This window comes from Mustelus asterias, chromosome 19 (assembly GCF_964213995.1).
Source record: "Mustelus asterias chromosome 19, sMusAst1.hap1.1, whole genome shotgun sequence".
Taxonomy (NCBI): Eukaryota; Metazoa; Chordata; class Chondrichthyes; order Carcharhiniformes; family Triakidae; genus Mustelus; species Mustelus asterias.
Genome location: NC_135819.1, coordinates 30,354,035 through 30,374,583, shown reverse-complemented (window position 1 = coordinate 30,374,583; position 20,549 = coordinate 30,354,035). Strand labels below are relative to the sequence as shown.

Sequence of the window (20,549 nt, the reverse complement as noted above, 5' to 3'; positions counted from 1 at the left end):
ATAAAAATTGCTGTTTACCTACTTTGATAATGCTGCCCCCAAATTCACACACCGTTAATGGGTTTACTTAGCTCTGGTAAACGGAGGTACAAGCACATATAAACACGAAATGGAGAGCAGGCTGGTGTACCTGGTCTTGCAGGCCATGGTTCTTCTCCTGTAACTGATTCAAAATGGCCACCTCGCCCTTGCCATCTTGAATTTTGGCAACAAGCTCCTGCCGTTCAGTTTCAAGTTGCACCATGCTGTCTTTGCTCTTCTGTAGCAGAGCCTCCAGGTTCTGAATCTTCTGGTCCTTGTCCCCGATCTGGCGCAGCACTTGTTCTAGATCATTCTAAAGCACAAAATGCCAGAGATGATTGGTACTCCAGCAGCATTTAAAGTAAAAACACTTCTTTTTTGGCACTGCAAATACTTAGCAATTCCAAAATCAATAAAGACTTCTTGTGTTGAGAATATTTTACCTGTGGATTGAGAGTGAACTTAAATCACTGCAGGCCACATAACATTCAAATACAAAAGCAGCTCCTCGTCAGTATCTTTAATTCTCTTCATGAACAGATGGCAAACACCAATTTACACAGGCACAGCATGAAGAAAAGGACTTAAAAAGAGTGGATTGCATTTCTACAGAAACCTTTCACAAGCTAAGGATGTTGCAATGTGCTTCACAGGCAATGAAGAACATTTTGAAGTGTAGTCCATTTTGTAATATAAGAAAAGCAGTACCCAATTTATTTGCACAGCAGTGTAATAATAACTAGATAATCTGTTATTAAGTAGCATGTAGATTGTGGAATAAAGATCGACTAGCACACGAAAAATAACTCCTCCTTCTTCAAAACAGATCTTTCACACCCAGCTGAGGAGGCAAACGAGGCCTCAGATTAACGTCACATACGAAAGATACCACCTCCGACAATGCAGCACTGCCTCAGTTCTGCACCACAGTGTCAGCCTGGATCCTTTGCTCCAATCTGCAGACTACAAGAAGAACTGCGGCAACTCACCTTGGCTTCTTTGACAGGACCCACCAATCTCTGTAACCTCTAATACTTAGAGCGAGGGCAGCAGAGGTGTGGGAGCACCACTACCTGCAAGTTCCCCTCCGAGCCACGCACCACTCTCACTCAAACTACAATTGCTTTTCCTTTCTGTCACCGAGTCGAAATCCTGGAACTCCTTCCTGCGGGCATGCCTACACCCCATGTGGCTCACTGCCACCTTCCAAAGGGAAAATTCGGGACGGGCAACAAACGGTTTTGCCAATGACACCTAAATCAAAATTAGAGTTTTTCAACAATCTAACTGTGCAGCTTATTATTTCCCCCAGGTGAGATTTGTTAAATGACTCAGGACAGTGAGCAGCATACCTGTGTTTCCCTCAGCTGGGATGTGGTGTTCTGCTGACCAGTCTGTAACTCCTGGTGCTGTTGCCTTAATTTGTCCAACTGATGCTGCACTTCAGTCGTAGCAGCTGTACTTTCCTTTACCTGAAAGGAATCCAACGGCAATGCAGTTTAAAAAAAAACACAAAATCTTTCAGGAGAGTTGCAGCCTTGAAAACAGCAAAGGAAGACTTGAGGGCTTTGACAAAGGGTCATCTGGACTCGAAACATCAGCTCTTTTCTCTCCTTACAGATGCTACCAAACCTGCTGAGATTTTCTCTTTTGGTAAAAGAACACTTGACCTTGGTGTGGGTGAGGAACCACAGACTACAGCAGATAATAAGCTTCAACTCCTTCCAAACACCATTATAAACCGGGAACCATGACACAGAGCAACATCAGACTCTCTCTCCCCAGAGGGACTTACCTTAATGTAAATACAATCCCCCCTTTTGCTGCTCCTTCCCTCCCAGCGGTGTGTGGGATCACGACGTCAACTCCTCATAGCTTTGCGATCTTTAAATCATCTCCATACCACATGTAACCACATAGGGAGGCAGTGGTGTAGCAATACTGTCGCTGGGCTAGTAATCCAGAGGCCAAGATTATCCTCTGGAGACCCAGGTTCAAATCCCACTGCAGCAGATGGTCAAATTAGAATTCAATATTAAAAGTCTAATGGTGACCATGAAACCATTGTCGATTGTTGTAAAAACCCATCTGGTTCACTAAAGTCCTTTAGGGAGGGAAATCTGCCGTCCTTACCCGGTGTGGCCTACGGGTGACTCCAGACCCACAGCAATGTGGTTGACTGAAAAAGTCCTCTGAAATGGCCAGCAGGCCACTCAGTTCAAAGGCAATTAGAGATGGGCAATAAATGCTGGCCAGTGAGCGATGCCCACATTCCCATGAATGAATAAAAGAAAACCATCCCCCCAGTGACGAAATTCCAACAAATGAGGATGGCTTGGTTGACATTGCAGTCCTCTGCACTGGTATATTGTCAGCCAATTGAGTCGACACACTGATTGCTAGGGGTCTTTCTTGTACCCTGCAAGTACTTGCTCAGCTTCTACCGGTCACAGCTGATGTACTCACTCCAATTTCAAAGCTACAACTTGGCACTGGTCAAATAACATTTCAAATATATCCAGGGTCAAAGTTTACTTTCAATGGCATGGATAAAATCTACACCAGCTGCTTTATTTCACAAAAGGGATATCAATAAGACTGCTGCTGATATAAAATGAGAGCAGTACTGACCACAGCTGCTCACAGAGCAAGGCAAGAAACAGAGTTAGGTGTCACGTTGGCACAGTGGTTAGCACTACTGCCTCACAACACCAGGGACCCGGGTTCAATTCCAGCTATGGGTCACTGTCTGTGTGCAGTCTGCATATTCCCCCCGTGTCTGTGTGGGTTTCTTCCGGATGCTCCGGTTTCTTCCCACGCTCCAAAGATGGTAGGTAGGTTAGGTAGATTGGCCTTGCTAAATTGCCCCTTAGCATCTCAAGATGTGCAGGCTAGGGGGATTAGCAGGGTAAATATGTGGGGTTACGGGGATAGAGCCTGGGTGAAATACTCCATCGGAGAGTCGGTGCAGACTCAATGGGTTGAATGGCCTCCTTCTGCACTGAAGGGATTCTATAAAAAGAAGGATGTTAATTCCAAAAATTGCATGTTGAGGAAGAATGAGTCTGACGCCAGCCTGACCTTACAACAGGTTTATTTCCAACGTCACAGACTCCTCCAGTTCCTCCCAGAGGCCCAGAATAAACTGGTTTACATTCCCATACAAGAATTAGTGGGCGGCACGGTGGCACAGTGGTTAGCACTGCTGCCTCGCAGCGCCAGGAACCCGGGTTCGATTCCCAGCTTGGGTCACTATCTGCGTGGAGTGTGCACATTCTCCCCGTGTCTGCATTGGGCTTCCTTTGGGCGTTCCGGTTTCCTCCCACAGTCTGAAAGACATGTGGGTTAGGTTGATTAGCCATGCTAAATTGCCACTTAATGTCAGGGGACGAGGAGGTTAAATATGTGGGGTTATGGGGATAGGACCTGCATGTTGTCGGTGCAGCCAAATGGCCTCCTTCTGCACTGTAGGTTCTATGATTTGTTAATCCTTCCCCATTTGGAACCAGCTGTGCTTAATTATCAACTTCCAGCATGTATCCCAGTGCAGCACAATTCCAACATTAACAACGTTCATGGGATAGGATTAGGATTTTCAATATCATTACAGGACAGTTGCTAAAGATTTCCTCTGTGAAAATGCCCATTTTTAATGGAGGACGACTACACTATCTATGTGACTTTGTTCCCGCTTTAGCTACATGTTGATCAATGTATAACACGCCAAGATAGATCCAGCTTGCACTTGGCTTCCTCCAGACTCATTTACACCACAGCTGGATCAACAATTCATTTTGTAATTCAAATTAAAAATACCTCAAATCGATGTTACACACAAACAGCTCAAAAAGTGTCTGAGACGATGTTTGGCAATCAGCTGACTGTATTTGAAAGGAAGACGTTACAGAGATGGGAATTCAGGACGTGCCAAAGGGGCTTTTCAGTCAAAGAGTTGGTGTTTTATTGGTCAAGGCAGCAGCCAACCGGCACACCGTGAAGCTTGCAAACACCAATGAGATGACCAAATTTCAAACATGAAGACACTAAGTGGTTGCTGTGGCTTACCAGGTACTAGAAATATGTTCGGTTCCAGAGCAAAATACATCGCTTATTGAATACTGGGAAAAAAGATTTGCAAGTTGGTTATTTTTTACAAAATTACAAATGCAAACTAGAAACATTTTGTTAATCAGGATGTTGACCAATAAATTGCCATTGCATCTGTCTTGTTGGTGATGTTGGTAGACAATCGACCGGGAGGCCACTGAGAATTCTCCTGCTCTTCCTCATCTTGTTATGGAATCTATAATATCCACCCGATAAAGGCAGGCGACATCTCAGTTCAACATCTCATCCGAAACACAGCACCTTGGAATGTAGCACACCGGGTCAGCTCACAAAGCTCACTCAAGCATGAGGCTTAAACCCTTGATCTTCTGACTTAGAAGTGAATGGTGGGACAGGAGGGGCTCCAGAGAAAGGGAGGGTCAAGATCGTGTGCAGATTGAAGGTGTGGACAAGATGATTAAACTCGAGATGTGATTAGACTAGGAGCTAACAAGAGGTGGAAATGGATACCATCCATGACTAAGGCTTAGCTACTGAGCTAGGGATGAAACCTTTAACACTCCCACCACAAGCTCTACTCTCACCAATGACTTCACTCCCTCCCTACCCACAGTCTTAGGAAAATAAACTGAATGTTGTAAAGCGCTCATTACACCAGGGTCAAGAATCCTTTAGAAACAAGGGTGAATGAACTGTGCTTTGCTCAGGCCGAGAGGGTGAAAATAGAGTTGAGGAGAACAGGAGTCAATTGTACTGCACATTCTATAGGCATTCCTTACCTGTTCCTCAGTGCGGGAGAGTTTGAGCTGCAGGTCAGCCACTTGCTGCTCTTTGTCCTTCAACTTCTCGCCAGACAGCTGCCTCTGTTCCTTCAGGCGGCCCTGTACCTCACCGAGCTGCCTCTCAGTCTCCAGAAGCTTGGCGTGGAGCTATCAACAAGACCGAGTTCAATGAACATCTCAGATCACTAAGCAGGCTTGCGGCCATCCAACCACACCGAGAATTGCAGATATTCAGCACAAATCTTTCACACCACAACAGAATGTAGGCTGGAGCTTTCACTTATAGTGAAAATCATTTGCATATCACCAAATGCAAAATCTTCCACATACCTGTCCAATTGGGCAGAGCTTTTAAAGACAGTTTTAAAAATATTCCTTAATACCTTTAAGAATGGAAACTTAGTGTCAACTCTCGAGTAACCCACATTTTAAATTACTTAAAAAGACTTTTTTTAAAAAAAAAATATAGACAGACAGAACTTGAAGGAGATGGTGTCATGGTGGTAATGTCACCATGGTGATAATGTCACGGCACTAGTAATCCAGAGGCCAAGATTCTGGGTTCATGGGTTCAAATCCCACCATGGCAGCTGGTGGAATTTAAATTCAATCAATAAATCTGGAATTAAAAGCTGGTCTCAGTAATAGTGATGATGTGGAGATGCCGGTGTTGGACTGGAGTAAGCACAGTAAGAAGTCTCACAACACCAGGTTAAAGTCCAACAGGTTTATTTGGTAGCACAAGCTTTCGGAGTGTCACTCCTTCTTCAGGTGAAGGAAGACTGACACTCCGAAAGCTTGTGCTCCCAAATAAACCTGTTGGACTTTAACCTGGTGTTGTGAGACTTCTTACTCAATAATAGTGACCATAAAACCATTGTCGCTTGTCATAAAAATCCATCTGGTTCACTAATATCCTTCAAGGAAGGAAATTTGTCGTCCTTACCCAGTCTGGTCTACAGGTGACTCCAGAGCCACAGCAATGTGGTTGACTTTTAACTGCCCTCTGAAATGGCCTAGCAAGACACTCAGTTCAAGGGTAATTAGGACTGGCCTTTGCAGCAACACCCACATCCCATGAAAGAATGCATTTTTAAATAACTATTGTCTAGTTACATAGGATAACTATTGTCTAGTTAGGTTGCGGATAGGAATTTTTTTTTTTTTAAATGCTTAAAACCTTTTAAAAGTAGTAACATTGTATCCTAAGTTTGAGCTTAGCGTCTGAAGCCTTCTGAAGAACCTGTGAATGAGTACAATTAACAGAAACACCCAATGATAATTCATTCACCCAGAGGGGTAGGGCCTGCTTCAGGCACCAAGTTTTTAAAACTACCACAACAGACTGCGGAAACAAGTCTGCCGGAACGTGCTTTGCGTTCTAAATTCATTACAGCCACTGAGGTGTTGTACTGCAAGAAATGTGGCAGGCGTTTTGCACACAGCAAGATCCCACAAACGCAGCCCACATTTGACCCAATGTTTTGACGGCATGCGCACCGGTCACCCTCATATTCAAAATGTTCTGCCTCTCGCTGTTCGAACAGTCACTGCACTCATCTCTCCACCAGTGTTTAATCCATCACATCTAGTTACAGGTAAGGCCAGGCTGGCCCGTTTGTACTTTGTCTTCTCTGCCCTATCTGGGAGTGCATAACCCCACAAAGATAGGGCGGCTTGGGTCACTGTCTCCCCGTGTCTGGGTGGGTTTCCTCCAGGTGCTCTGCTTTCCTCTCACAGTCCAAAGTTATGCAGGTTAGGTTGATTAGCCATGCTAAATTGACCCGAGTATCAGGGGGATTAGCAGGGTAAATACGTGGGGCTACAGGGATAGGGGCTGGGTGGGATGGTGGTTGGTGCGGACTCGATGGGCTGAATGGCCTCCTTCTGCACTGTAGGATTCTATGAAACTGGTCTCGTATTCTCAGTTCCACTTGTTCTAGTGGGAACCTGTCCAACACCCTCTGCTCAATGCTCCGAGTTTATCCTTCCATTTCTTTCAACTGCATACATTGTTAGATTGTACAGCTCGAAACACTCTGTTTTATCCAGCTTTAGTCTCTTTCACTACGTAACTTTGTGCTTCTTCAAGGCTGCAAGGGGTTACAACTATTAGGAAAGACCGAGCAGGCCAGAGCTCTTTGTTCTGGAAAATTGAAGGCTGAGGTTTATACTACACTGAGATCTTCAAAACTATGAAAAGGTTTGATAGGGTCACTGTCGGGGGGACGTGCCATATGTGGGAGAGCTAACAGCTGACAACCAAAAATACGAGATAGTCACTCATAAGCCCAGCAGGGAACTCGGGAAAGTCTGCTTTACTCAGAGGATGGTGGAACGTGGAACCAAGAGAGTTAGTTAGGGTCAATAGCACTGATACATTCAAGGAAGAGACCAGGGAGAAAGGAAATGCTGAAAGGGTGAGATGAAGAAAGAGAAGAGACTCGCGCAGGGCCGATATTCCGGCTCAGGAGTGTTGGGCTGGACCAAACGGCCTGTCAGTGTGTGATTTTATGCAAATCAAAACTCACTCAACATTGCCTTATATTTTCAAAATCAGATCCTTTTTTTGTGGGAATCCTCACTTTCATCTCTCCAAGACACTGTTTGCAACTGCCTGCCAATACAAGGATGCCCTTTTTATCTCAACCTCCAGCCATTTCCAATTAATTTCATACACCAGTCACTCGGCCCTTTCCAGTTCTCTGTCTGAAATCAGTGATCAGCTCCATGCAGAACCTTCACAAAAACATTCTGAAAGATGTGTGGTGCTCAACATCCACTGATCCTCCATATACCACACAACAGACTGACAAAAGATCGCCACTACCGAGTCACAGGGGACTTCTGAACAGAAAGCGACACTAACTCTCCTTCAGCAGTTTATACGTCACAAGCGCTCACAGTAATGAATGTTTGCGATTTGCACAGTACAGCCATTAAGCTCTGAAACACACTGCCTGAAAGGGCAGAGCAAACAGATTCAGTACTATCTTTGGAAATGGAATTCAATATGTGCTCGAAAAGGAAAAACTACAGATCAATGGAGAAAAGACAGGGAGGGGAGTGGGACTAATTGGATAGTTCTTTCAAAGAACAAACAGCAGCATTATGGGCTGAATGGCTTCATGTTGTGCTGTGCAGTATGATGTGGAACTTCATCAGTCCAAAGTTTAAAGATTCTAATCCTGGGCTACTTATCTCTAAAGAGTCACTGGGTCTGAAGGGCTACGCAGCGATAGCTCAGCAGGATCTTAAACTCACTGCTTCAACCCGCACCATTTTCTATTATTAGGTATCAATAATGGTATCTGACACTCCCTTTCAGACATTAGGGCAGGGGGTTCCTGGACAATGTGCTCCCCATCCAACCCCTACAGCTCCAAGCAGAAAGGTTTCTAAATCACTGCAGTAAAACAAACACTCTTGTCCAATTCTGTTTTCTCTGCTGGGAAAACAGCAAAAACAGAGCAAAGTCTAAAATGAGAGATAGGACATTCAGAAGTGAGATTGGGAGAACCTTTTGTATCATATTTATATAATATTTGCAGTATTCAGTTATAGTGTTTATTACATAATATTTATACAATATCTATTATTTTATAAAGTATTTATAGTATTCATTACATATTACTGCTACTAATATTTATGCGTTACAATATTTATGTATTTATATTTTATAAAGTATTTATTTATAGCATTCTAAACAGTAATTATTACATAATATTGATAAGTTATTTATTATAGTATTTTATATAGTTTTTATAGTATTTATTGACAGTATTTATATTATTTTATATAGTATATGGGTGGCACGGTAGCACAGTGGTTAGCACTGCTGCCTCACAGCACCAGGGACCCAGGTTCGATTCCCGGCTTGGCTCACTGTCTGTGTGGAGTTTGCACATTCTCCCCATGTCTGCGTGGGTTTCCTCTGGGTGCTCCGGTTTCCTCCCACAGTCCAAAAGACGTGCTGGTTAGGTGCATTGGTCATGCTAAATTGTCCCTCAGTGTACCCAAACAGGTGCCGGAGTGTGGCAACTAGGGGATTTTCACAGTAACTTCATTGCAGTGTTAATGTGATACTTATAAACTTTAAACTTTATTTATTGATATTATTTGATGTATTTATTGATATCATTTGATATCGTATTTATTGATATTTGATATCGTATTTATTGATATTATTTGATATAGTATTTACAACACTGAAACCAGGCCACTCGGTTCATGCTGGTGTTTTACACAAAGTGTGGAAGAAATCTGGACTCTCCTCAACAAACTGTAGATGTTGGGAAACAAGTTGAGCTTTCAAGACTGAGATTGCTAGATTAGGAACGAAGGATATGGAGCAACGGTCCTGATCTAATCCAACTGTGCAGCAGGTTCGAGGGCTGGATGATTGATTCTCATTCCTGATGGCCCAATTTCCATTTCTAGCAATGAAACGCAGGAAACCCTGGGGTGCAGCATTGAAAACTTCCCACTCACTGCCAGCACCTCACCTGATTCATCTCATTCTGCAGCTGGATCTTCTGCTGCTCCTTCTCTTCTCTCTGCTGCTGTGTCTGTTTGAACTCGGCCCGAAGCTGCTGGTACTTGGATTCTACCTCCGACAGCTCTCCCTTCAATTTCTGGCTCGTCTCCCCACTCTGACCCAATTCAGTGTGCGCCCTTTGCATCAGGGCTTCAGCAGCCGACAGCTTTGCCTGCAGCTGCTTGTAATCCAGCTCCTTCTCCTGCAGGCTGGTCTGCAAACTCTTCTTACTTAAAGTTGCCTCATTCAGACGATCGTGCAGCTGCTGGAACTCAACCTCCTTCCTGGATCGATTTTCTGACAGTTTCTGAAACAACGACAAATTTGCATTGTAGATTGATTACAAATGCTTACAGTCTGCACGATGTTAATGCAACTATTATTATAGTGATGTTGTAGCCATGCTAATCAAGCAGGGATCGAGAGAATAAGTTCAAATCCCGCCTTAATGATCTTGATCTTTCTCTACACCCTAGCTATGACTGTAACACTACATTCCGCACTCTCTCCTTTCCTTATCTATGAATGGTATGCCTTGTCGGTATAGCACACAAGAAATAATGCTTTTCACTTTATACTAATACATGTGACAATAATAAATTAAAACAAATTAACGGGGCTACAGTGGCCTAGTAGTTACTGGACCAGAGGCCTGAAATACCAATCAGAGACTTGGGTTCAAAATTCCACTTCTGACATTGGGGAAATTTAAATTCAACAAAAAAATCTGGAATTAAAACTGTGCTTGCTTCCGAAATGATGAATTGAGACCATGGGATTGTCATATAAACCCATCCCACAGGGGAGGAAATCCGACATTCAGGCTCATTCAGGCCTACGTGCGATTCCTAAGCCACAGCAATGAGGTCAACTCTTGAACAAAATGTCTCAGCAAGCCACATGGTCATTTTCAGAAAGATGAATTATTAGCACCCTTCTTAAGGGATAAATACCTGTCTTGCCAACAGTGCACACATCCCTGAATGAAGAAAAGAGCAGTTTGAGAGTTTGAATTCAGTTTATAATAATTTGGAAATAAAATGTCAGCGTGAGTACAAGTGACAACAAAGCGGTCAGCCTGTCGTTAGAAAACCAACGGATGGAATGCATCCCAGGGTACTGAAAGAAATGGCTGAGGTAATAGCAGATACGTTAGTAGTAATTTATCAAAATTCGCTGGACTCTGGGGTAGTGCCGGCTGACTGGAAAACAGCTACTGTTACGCCGCTGTTTAAAAAAGGAAGTAGACAAAAGGTAACTACAGGCCGGTTAGCTTAACGTCCGTAGTTGGGAAGATGCTAGAGTCCATTATTAAAGAGGAAATAACAGAGCACCTGAATAAGAATGGTTCGATCAAGCAGACGCAGCATGGATTCATGAAGGGAAAGTCGTGTTTGACGAATCTACTGGACTTTTATGAAGATGTCACTAGTGCGGTTGACAGAGGGGAACCGATGGATGTGGTGTTTTTAGATTTCCAGAAGGCGTTCGATAAGGTGCCTCACAAAAGGTTGCTGCAGAAGATTGGGGTACACGGAGTTAGGGGTAAGGTGATGGCGTGGATTGGGGATTGGCTATCTAACAGGAAGCAGAGAGTTGGGATAAATGGGTGCTTTTCTGGTTGGCAGTTGGTGACCAGTGGCGTGCCGCAGGGATCAGTGCTGGGGCCTCAATTGTTTACCATTTACATAGATGATCTGGAGGAGGGGACTGAATCTAGGGTATTCAAGTTTGCTGATGACACAAAGGTGAGTGGGAAAGCGAATTGCGTGGAGGACGCGGAAAGTCTGCAGAGAGATTTGGATAGGCTGAGCGAGTGGGCGAGGATCTGGCAGATGGAATATAACGTTAGCAAATGTGAGGTTATCCACTTTGGAAGAAATAATAGTAAATTGGAATATTATTTAAATGGAGAAAAATTACATCGTGCGACTGTGCAGAGGGACCTGGGGGTCCTTGTGCACGAATCGCAAAAACTCAGTCTGCAGGTGCAGCAGGTGATCAAGAAGGCAAATGGAATGTTGGCCTTTATCGCGAGGGGGATAGAATATAAAAGCAGGGAGGTCTTGCTGCAACTGTACAAGGCACTGGTGAGGCCGCAACTGGAGTACTGTGTGCAGTTTTGGTCCCCTTATTTGCGAAAGGATATATTGGCCTTGGAGGGAGTGCAGAGAAGGTTCACCAGGTTGATACCGGAGATGAGGGGTGTAGCTTATGAGGAGAGATTAAACAGATTGGGTCTGTACTCGTTGGAGTTTAGAAGGATGAGGGGTGATCTTATAGAGACATATAAGATAATGAAGGGGCTGGATAGGGTAGAGGTGGAGAGATTCTTTCCACTTAGAAGGGAAACCAGAACTAGAGGGCACAGCCTCAAAATAAGGGGGGGCCGGTTCAGAACAGAGTTGAGGGGGAACTTCTTCTCTCAGAGGGTAGTGAATCTCTGGAATTCTCTGCCCATTGAAGTTGTGGAGGCTTCCTCGTTGAATATGTTTAAATCACGGGTAGATAGTTTTCTGATCGATAAGGGAATTAGGGGATATGGGGAGCAGGCGGGTAAGTGGAACTGATTCGCTTCAGATCAGCCATGATCTTGTTGAATGGCGGGGCAGGCTCGAAGGGCCAGATGGCCTACTACTGCTCCTATTTCTTATGTTCACTAATGTCCTTCAGGGAAGAGCACCTTCAGGGAAGGTGTCCTTGGGCTGGCAGGGATAAGATGGGCCTAATGGCTTCCTTCTGTGCTGTAGTTTTCCTATGGTTCTGAGGAAGCAGGCCAACTGCCCTGGCCTGGTTATATGACTCCAGTTGCACACCAACATGGCTGACTCTTAACTGCCCCTTGAAGTGGCTGCTCGGTTGTGTGAAACAGCTAGAGTTCACAAGGGATCACATCTTCTCACGGGTGACCAGGGATGGGCAATAATAGCAAATCCCACACCCAGGGAATGAATTAAAAGCAAACCCATGCTCAACACTGGAACGTAGGTGATCCCATTGAAACCTACTAAATACTTAAAGGAATAGGCAGGGTAAATGCAGATAAGATGCTCCCCTTAGCTGGGGAGTTCTCTTCCTGTTGGGGAACACTTCAGCGGTCATGGGCATTCGGCCTCTGATCTTCGGGTAAGCATTCTCCAAGGCGGTCTTCACGACACACAACGCAGAGTCGCTGAGCAGAGACTGATAGCCAAGTTCCGCACACATGAGGACGGCCTCAACCAGGATCTTGGGTTCATGTCACACTATCTGCAACCCCCACGACTTGCCTGGGCTTGCAAAATCTCACTAACTGTCCTGTCTGGAGACAATACACATCTTTTTAACCTGTGCTTAACCCTCTCTCCACTCACATTGTCTGTACCTTTAAGACTTGATTACCTGTAAAGACTCGCATTCCAACCATTATTTCGTAAATTGAGTTTGTGTCTTTATATGCCCTGTTTGTGAACAGAACTCCCACTTATCTGACGAAGGGGCAGCGCTCCGAAAGCTAGTGGCTTTTGCGACCAAATAAACCTGTTGGACTTTAACCTGGTGTTGTGAGACTTCTTACTCTGTTTACCCCAGTCCAACGCCGGCATCTCCACATCATGGAGAGTCTAGAACCAGGGGGCATTATTTCAAAATAAGGGGGAAGCCATTTAGGACAGAGATGAGATGAGGGGGAATCTCTTTACACTGAGGGTTGTGAATCTTTGGAATTCTCTACCCCCAGGGGGCTGTGGAAGCTCAGTCACTGAGTATGTTTAAGGTAAAGATTGATAGATTTTTGATTAGCAATAATGTAAAGGGTTATGGAGATAGTGTGGGTAAAAGGCTTTGAAGTGTCTGATCAGCCATGATCATTTTGAATGGTGGAGCAGGCTCGATGGGCTGAATGGCCATAGTCCTGCTCCCATTTTCCTTACTGTTCAAAAACATTACCTGATCAAGTTTTCACTCATTATAAAACCTTGATGTCGCACAGTGGCTGAAATACCAGAGACTTCTTTAGACCTGAGGGCAATGTCCAATTTGGACCAAATTAGAGTCAAGTCAACCCTGCTAAACAGGAGGCCATTCAACCCATCGAACCTGTGCCAGTTTTCCCACTCTCCTGCTCCCTTCCCACAGGTCCACAGAATTCCTTCTTTTCACGTGCACATCCTAATCCCTTTTCATTGTCGCAACAAAGAACAAAGAACAATACAGCACAGGAACAGGCCCTTCGGCCCTCCAAGCCCGCGCCGCTCCCCGGTCCAGGATTGAATCCTGAATCCAGGATCCCCGCCCAATTTTCCAGCCTATCTACATACTAATATCCTATCCCCGAGCTGTCCCTCACAGCTATGATGCTTTGTTCATCACAACCTATTAACTCACCCCTACCCCCCCATTCCAGACCATGTGATCTCCAGGGAGAGGCGAAAACCCAGAGTGAAAACCCCAGGGCCAATATGGGGGAAAAAAATCTGGGAAATTCCTCTCCGACCCCCTGAGGCGATTGAAACGAGTCCAGGAGATCACACTGGCCCTGATCGGAAAATGCTTCCCAACCCTATTCATTTCCACTTCCACGAACACCATATGAATTCCCTGCCCCCGAGACAGGTTCCCAACTATCCGCAGTCTCGCTCTGTACTGGCACCAGCAAGATGATCATAGAATGAAGCCTTGAAATGAGAAACAAAGAACAATTAACCCGCGCCGCTCCCTGGTCCAAACTAGACCACTCTTTTGTATCCCTCCATTCCCACTCCGTTCATATAGCTGTCTAGATAAGTCTTAAATGTTCCCAGTGTGTCCGCCTCCACCACCTTGCCCGGCAACCCATTCCAGGCCCCCACGACCCTCTGTGTAAAATATGTCCTTCTGATATCTGTGTTAAACCTCCCCCCCTTCACCTTGAACCTATGACCCCTTGTGAACGTCACCACCGACCCGGGGAAAAGCTTCCCACCGTTCACCCTATCTATGCCTTTCATAATTTTATACACCTCTATTAAGTCTCCCCTCATCCTCCGTCTTTCCAACTAAATCTGCTTCTACCATCCTTTCACACAGTGTATTCCAGCGCGTAACTTTGCTACTTTAAAAAATTCTCATCTTCCTCCACCCCCAGAAAATCCCACCTCTCCTGACCTGTTTTAATCAGCGTTAATCTTAAAACTGGGTCCTCTGGTCACCAACCCCTGGCCACTGGAAATTATTTCTCGCTATCTACTCAATCAAAACCCCTCATAATTTCCAATATTACCAACATTTCTACTCCTAATCTCTTCTGCTGAAAAGAGAACAATTTTACCTTCCCCGATAACTGGAGCCCCTCACCCCTGGTACCACTGTAGTAAATCTCCTCCACATTCTCTCCAATGCCTTGTCTGTTCCAATCCATGAAGTCCAACAATGAATGATAGAACTGGAGCCAATCTTTATACAGTTTAATATTTATTTAGAGAGATGTGTTGCAGCATACAACTCCCAACCTGACCATTAGAGATTCTCTCTATTGCTCTTTATTCCTATTCATAGGAACAAGTGAATACCCCTATTAAAGCCCACCATTTGTATACAATTAAATACAATTAACTTACAATTAAAATTGCTGTTATTCCTAAAGCAGTCCACTCGATTGGCACCCCCTCCACCACCTTCAATATTCAACCTCTCGACCACGGACGCACAGTGGCAGTAATGTGTACCATCCAAACAGCAGCAACTCACCAAGGCTCCTTCAACAGCACCTTCTAAACCCACAACTTCTACCATTTAGAAGGACAAGGGCAGCAGACGTATGGGGACACCACCACCTGCAAGTCCCCCTCCAAGTCAACTCATCATCCCGACTTGGAAATATATCGCTGTTCCTTCACTGTCATTGGAATCCTGGAACTCACTCCCTATCAGCACTGTGGGTGCACCTACACCACATGGACTACAGCAGTTTAAGTAGGCAGCTCGTCACCATCTGAAGGGCAATTAAGGATGTTGGCCTAATCAGCAATGCCTACATCCCGTGAAATAATTGAAAAACAGTTCTCTCAGCTGCACTCAGGTTTGGACATCAGATGCCCTACTTGGAGAATGAAACGGCTCTAGCCCAACCTGCCCAAAATTGAGGGTGTGCTGTTTGATGAGTTATACATTTAAATGTTTGTTTTTAAGTGTAGTGAAATTAAAGTCTAAAGAACGTGTCACCTCCCACTGACAACGTGTCACGGGATCCTCAGTGACAAGGCTCAGCTTCCTCGACAGACATTTCACACACCTGGTTCAGCTGTTTCATCTCCTCACACTCCTGCTGGGCCTTCTGTACCTCCCCACATCGCGCAGCACTCTCCTGCTGAATTCTAGCAAGTTCCACTTTCAGCTCAGCCACGGATGCCTTGAAGCAAAAAACAAGCAAGATTTACTGCCTGAAGCTGTTAGTTTCTGGTCAAACATGCAAGGAAACTCAGTCATTAAAAAACAGACCAAGACGTGGAAAATGAATGACACCCAAACACTGGGTATCAAAAAAACTTTAAGTTGCCACAAAAAACTAATTTTCACAAGTGATAGCTGAAAATGGGAATGGGGGAGGCCATTCAGCCCCTTGAGCCTGTTCAGCCTTTCAGTTAGAGCATGGTTGGCCTGTACCTTTACTCCACGAATTGCTCACCTTGCTTCCTTGCCCCTTACAAACTCAATCTCAAACCTGACATTTTCAACTGACTCCAACCTCAACAGCTTTTTGAGAGAACGGGTTCCTGATTTCGACAACCCTTTGAGCGTAAAAGATTTTCCAAACATCAGCACCAAACGGCCCAAATCTTACTTTCAAGTTTACATTTCCATGATTATAGATGTAGATTGGGGAGGCAACGGCCTAGTGGTGTTATTGCTAGACTATTAATCCAGAAACTCAGCTAATGTTCTGGGGACTCGGGTTCGAATCTTTCCACAGCAGATGGTAGAATTTGAATTTGACAAAAAGATCTGGAAATAGGAATCTACTGATGACCATGAAACCATTGTCGATTGTTGGAAAAACCCATCCGATTCACTAATGCACTTCAGGGAAGGAAATCTGCCATCCTTACCTGGTCTGGCCTACATGTGACTCCAGAGCCACAGCAACGTGGTTGACTCTGAACTGCCCGTAGGCAACTAGGGATGGGCAATAAATGCTGGCCAGGCAGCGACACCCATGTCCCACAAATTAATTTTTTTTAAAATTGTGGTTGAACGGTCCAATCTTGCTCGAGAAATTTTTGGCAAGATTTAACCAAAGGCTGAACAGGCTCAAGGGGCTGAATGGGCTCCCCTGTTCCTATTTTCAGCTGTCATTTGTGAAAATTAGTTTTTTGTGGCAAAGAGAAAAGACTTGCAGCAATAACTGATGCTTGCCATAAACTAAGTAGCAGCACGGTCCACTGATAGCTTTATATGATTGTGGTGCCTGCACTAAATTGGCATCTCTTACCACCCATCACAGAGTTAGACTTTATTGACCAACATTTGAACACAAGATACAAGCAATCCCACTCTTTAACCCAATTAATAATGACCCTTTGTGGCTCACGAAAGCTTTACTGCTTTAAAAACTAAACCAAGTTAAACTGAAAGAACAAAAAATACTGGAACACACAGCAGGTCAGGCAGCACCTGTGGAGAAAAACAGGGTGAATGTATCTGGTCGAGAACAACGTAAAAGTCTTTAATTTTTAGTTTATTTATTAGTGTCACATTAGTGTACGCTTACATCAACACTGCAATGAAGTTACTGTGAAAATCCCCAGGTCGCCACACTCCGGTGCCTGTTCGGGTACACTGAGGGAGAACTTAGCACGGCCAATGCACCCAATCAGCACGTCTTTCAGACTGTGGGAAGAAACCGGAGCACCCGGAGGAAACCCACACAGACACAGGGAGAATGTGCAGACTCCACGCAGACAGTGACCCAAGCCGGGAATTGAACCCTGGTCCCTGGCGCTGTGAGGCAGCAGTGCTAACCACTGTGTCATTAAGGCAGTGGAAGTGGTGGAGAAGGTCTGTGATAGGATGGAGGCCAGGGGAGATTAAATAACAAGAGATTTTTGATACAACTACCAAAAAAGAATGGGAATAAATAGTGAAGAAACAAAGGTTGTGTACAAATAAGGAGTGAATGACTGAAGAAAAAAATGTCTGAATGTAGCATGAGGGAATAAAGAGAGAAACAAGATGAAGACTGACCCAACAAAGCAAAGAAGATTTTTAAACAACACGTCGAACAAGATGGAGGCAGATGTTATGATCTAAAGTTGTCGAAGTCCAAGGCCTCAAGCACTCCTTTCCAAGTGAAACAGTGATTTGCTGGTACTTCTTTCAATTCAGTATTTGCTGCTCACAATGCAATCTCCCCGACATTGGGAGACCATACACCGATGGGCTAACCGCTTGCAGAACACCTCCATCCAGTCTGCAAGCACAAGCAAATCATTCCAATTCTCTGCCTTGCTCCCACTCTGGTCTCTCTGTCCACGGTCTGGCACAGCGTTCCAATGAAGCACAATGCAAGCCTGAGGAACAGCTCCTTGTCTTTCGACTCAACGCTTAACAGCCTTCAACATAGAATTCAACAACTTTAGTTCATAACCGCAGTCTCCAGCTTGTTCAAAGTGTTTTCTTCCTTTTCTTTATTTTCCTGGGTCACTTCTCAGCTGGTTTCTTTCTTTATCCCTTCACGTTGCAAGCCGATGGGTTTTATGGAGCCATTCACTCCTCATTTGGAAATAACCTTTCTTTGCTGCATCCATTTCCTTTGGCTGCTGCTTCATGAAAGCTTTTGTTCTTTAATCTCCCTTGCTCTCCACCCTATTATAGACTTTCTCCTTTGGTCTGCCCGTCTCCTTGACCTTTCCTCAAAAACTGTATGACATGCTTATCTGTCTTCAGTTCTGAAGGAAGATCATTGACCTGAAACGCTAACCTCTGTATCTCTCTCCACAGAAGCTGCACGACCTGGTGAGATTTCCCAGCTTTTGTTTGTTCGGATTTATTTCGGAAATCTGGCCTCTGCAGCATTTAGCTTTCGTGTTAAACTGAAGGAGATGTGTGTTCCTGATTCTAACAGGAACAAGTGTGCAGAACTCAGCTTTAGAACAGAGTGTCTTGCAGAGTGAGAGGGTGCAGTATTTCATTAGAGCATCTTCAAATGTTCCAGCCACAATCTTCAAATCTTCACAACAATGACTCATCACAGCTGTGTGGAAGAGATGCAGGGACACCCCAAACTTGGAAAAGCAGGGCAAATACTTTGCGACACAAAGTGTTCCATGAGAGATTCTAAACACTCTGCCTCGTGTGTGAGTAAATGCAGCTTCAATAATAACCGTGACTCGCAACAAATAATTACAGAGATGTTGGCTTTTCAATCAAGTGATCAAAATTTTAAACAAAATGCCATCACATAAATCCACTGCGAACCAGAAATGATTGAATTACAAAGTGATTCGCTGCATAGGGTCCGGCAATCGGGAGAGGATTTGGTTCTAGAGGGATAGTGTGAAGGTTTACCTCAAGTTTAAGTTTCTCCATGGGGAAGCAATCAGAAGAAAAACAGAAAATGAAGAATGACAGCATGGCAGATGGAGAGAAATTCAACAACTTTACAAACAACAAAATCACACAGTGAGAGCTTCAACACTTTGAATCCTTTTGAATAATGAGAACTGGGAGGAAGTAAATGACAGGAGGACGAAAGAAAGCACAGCATCACACTGGCACTGGCTCAGCAGGTTCCCTCAGGATACAGGGCACAACCCACCCAGCCACAAACAGGCAAGATCGGGTGCAACACTGGTTTACAATCCTCTTCAAGTCAACAGCATTTCATCCCATCCCATGGGTACTCTGCCTGGATGTTAAATTGCATGCACATACACACGCACACACACACACAACAAATACACACACACACGCACACCAAATACACACGCACACCAAATACACACGCACACCAAATACACACGCACACCAAATACACACGCACACCAAATACACACGCACACCAAATACACACGCACACCAAATACACACACACACACGCACACACACACAGGCACACCAAATACACACGCACACACACACGCACACACGCACACAGGCACACCAAATACACGCGCACACACACAAACAAATACACGCGCACACACAAACAAATACACGCGCACACACAAACAAATACACGCGCACACGCACACACAAATACACGCGCACACACAAATACACGCGCACACACAAATACACGCGCACACACAAATACACGCGCACACACAAATACACGCGCACACACAAATACACGCGCACACACAAATACACGCGCACACACAAATACACGCGCACACACAAATACACGCGCACACACAAATACACGCGCACACACAAATACACACGCACACCAAATACACACGCACACACAAATACACACGCACACCAAATACACACGCACACCAAATACACACGCACACCAAATACACACGCACACCAAATACACACGCACACCAAATACACACGCACACCAAATACACACGCACACCAAATACACACACACGCACACACACACAGGCACACCAAATACACACGCACACACACGCACACCAAATACACACGCACACACACAAAGGCACACCAAATACACACGCACACACACAAAGGCACACCAAATACACGCGCACACACACAAACAAATACACGCGCACACACACAAACAAATACACGCGCACACACACAAACAAATACACGCGCACACACACAAACAAATACACGCGCACACACACAAACAAATACACGCGCACACACACAAACAAATACACGCGCACACACACACAAATACACGCACACACACAAATACACGCACACACACAAATACACGCACACACACAAATACACGCACACACACAAATACACGCACACACACAAATACACGCACACACACAAATACACGCACACACACAAATACACGCACACACACAAATACACGCACACACACAAATACACGCACACACACAAATACACGCACACACACAAATACACGCACACACACAAATACACGCACACACACAAATACACGCACACACACAAATACACGCACACACACAAATACACGCACACACACAAATACACGCACACACACA

General features: G+C 44.7%; 1 protein-coding gene across 6 annotated transcripts in view; it reads right to left on the bottom strand.

Annotated features, from left to right (window-relative positions):
- Positions 1-20,549, bottom strand: part of eea1 (early endosome antigen 1) — a 123,436-nt gene that overhangs the window by 46,159 nt on the left and 56,728 nt on the right. For all 6 annotated transcript variants that reach the window (XM_078235246.1, XM_078235245.1, XM_078235250.1 and 3 more), the window contains 5 exons: positions 15,659-15,775; positions 9,377-9,715; positions 4,869-5,018; positions 1,374-1,493; positions 131-334 (listed from right to left, as the gene is read on the bottom strand). In XM_078235246.1, coding sequence (XP_078091372.1) covers positions 131-334; positions 1,374-1,493; positions 4,869-5,018; positions 9,377-9,715; positions 15,659-15,775 — 930 coding nt within the window. The remainder of the gene's footprint in view (positions 1-130; positions 335-1,373; positions 1,494-4,868; positions 5,019-9,376; positions 9,716-15,658; positions 15,776-20,549) is intronic.